At 61.2% G+C, this 1,492-nt stretch overlaps 1 protein-coding gene across 1 annotated transcript; it reads left to right on the top strand.

Moving 5' to 3' along the window:
• Positions 1 to 877: 877 nt before the first annotated feature.
• On the top strand, positions 878 to 1,445 carry LOC103805916 (histidine-rich glycoprotein-like; the record flags this gene model as incomplete). Its single annotated transcript, XM_009078583.1, has 1 exon — positions 878 to 1,445. A coding segment is annotated over exon 1 (568 nt), but the record flags the coding sequence as incomplete, so codon positions are not given.
• Between the last annotated feature and the right edge of the window lie 47 nt (positions 1,446 to 1,492).

Below are 1,492 nucleotides of genomic sequence, written 5' to 3' on the forward strand. Positions count from 1 at the left end.
CAGCTGTCTCTTCACATCCCCTCAGAGCCGCAACGTGTCCGGGCTCCGTGAGGCTCTGCAGAAGAAGATCGGAGCCCTGGAGCTGCAGCTGCGTCACCATGGCAACGTGTCCCATCACCACGGCAACCACCACGGGGAGTACCATGGTCACCATGGCAACCACCACGGCAACCACCATGGGGATCACGGCAACCACCACGGCGACCATCACGGGCACCACGGCAACCATCACAGTCACCACGGCAACCACCACGGAGACCATCACAGCCACCATGGCAACCACCACGGCGACCACGGCAATCATCACGGGGACCACGGGAACCACCACGGCGACCATCACAGTCACCATGGTGATCACGAAAAGCATCATGATGGTTTCCATGGCAACCACCATAGTCACCATGGCACCCACGAGAAGCATGGGGACCACCACGAGGGTCTCCATGGCAATCATCATAGTCACCACGGCAATCATGAAAAGCATGGGGACCACCACGAGGGTCTCCATGGCAACCACCATAGTCACCATGGCACCCATGAGAAGCACGGGGACCACCATGAGGGTCTTCATGGCAATCATCACAGTCACCATGGCAACCATGAGAAGTATGGGGACCACCACGACAGTCTCCACAGCAACCACCACAGTCACCATGGCGACCACAGCAAGGCTGGTGACCATGGCAACCACCATCATGGTGGCATCCTCCAAGGCATCCCCCACAGTTACCATGGTGACCATGAGAAGCATGGCAGCCATCACAACGGTGTCCATGGCAACCACCACGGCTACCGCGGTGACCACGAGAAACATGGTGACCACCACGATGGTCTCCATGGCCACCACCATGGTCACCATGGCGACCACAGCAAGGCCATGGACCACAGCAAGCCCAGTGACCATGGCAACCACCACGGCCTCCTCCAAGGCCACCACCACCAGGGTCTCCACGGCAACCAGCATGGTCACCACGACGACCAGGAGAAGCACGGGGACCATAGCAACCACCACGGCAACCAGCACGGTCACCACGGCGACCACAGCAAGGCTGGGGACCCTGCCAAGCCCCACGGCCTCCTCCATGGCAACCTCCACGGGCACCATGGCAACCACAGCCACCATGGCAATCATGCCACCATCCTACACAGCAACTCCCACGGGCTCCATGGCAACCAGCCCGGGGACCACAGCAAGCACAGCCACGTCCCTGGCAACCACCTGGAGGGTCCCCATGGCAACCAACACCTGCACGGCAACCACTATGGCAACCATGGCAACCACCACGCTGAGCCACCCCACAAGCACACACATCTCCATGGCAACCAGCCCGATCATCCCTGGGGACAGCGCCCCGGCCACCACAAGGACGGGGACGAGGAGGAGGAGGGCGAGGAGGATGAGCACGAGGACCTTGAGGAGCACAAGGACACCCTGGACCTCAAGGGTGAGAGGGGGAGACCCCACGGATGGGACCCCAGGGATAGAGGGATT

This window comes from Acanthisitta chloris, unplaced genomic scaffold (genome assembly GCF_000695815.1).
Source record: "Acanthisitta chloris isolate BGI_N310 unplaced genomic scaffold, ASM69581v1 scaffold33557, whole genome shotgun sequence".
NCBI lineage: Eukaryota > Metazoa > Chordata > Aves > Passeriformes > Acanthisittidae > Acanthisitta > Acanthisitta chloris.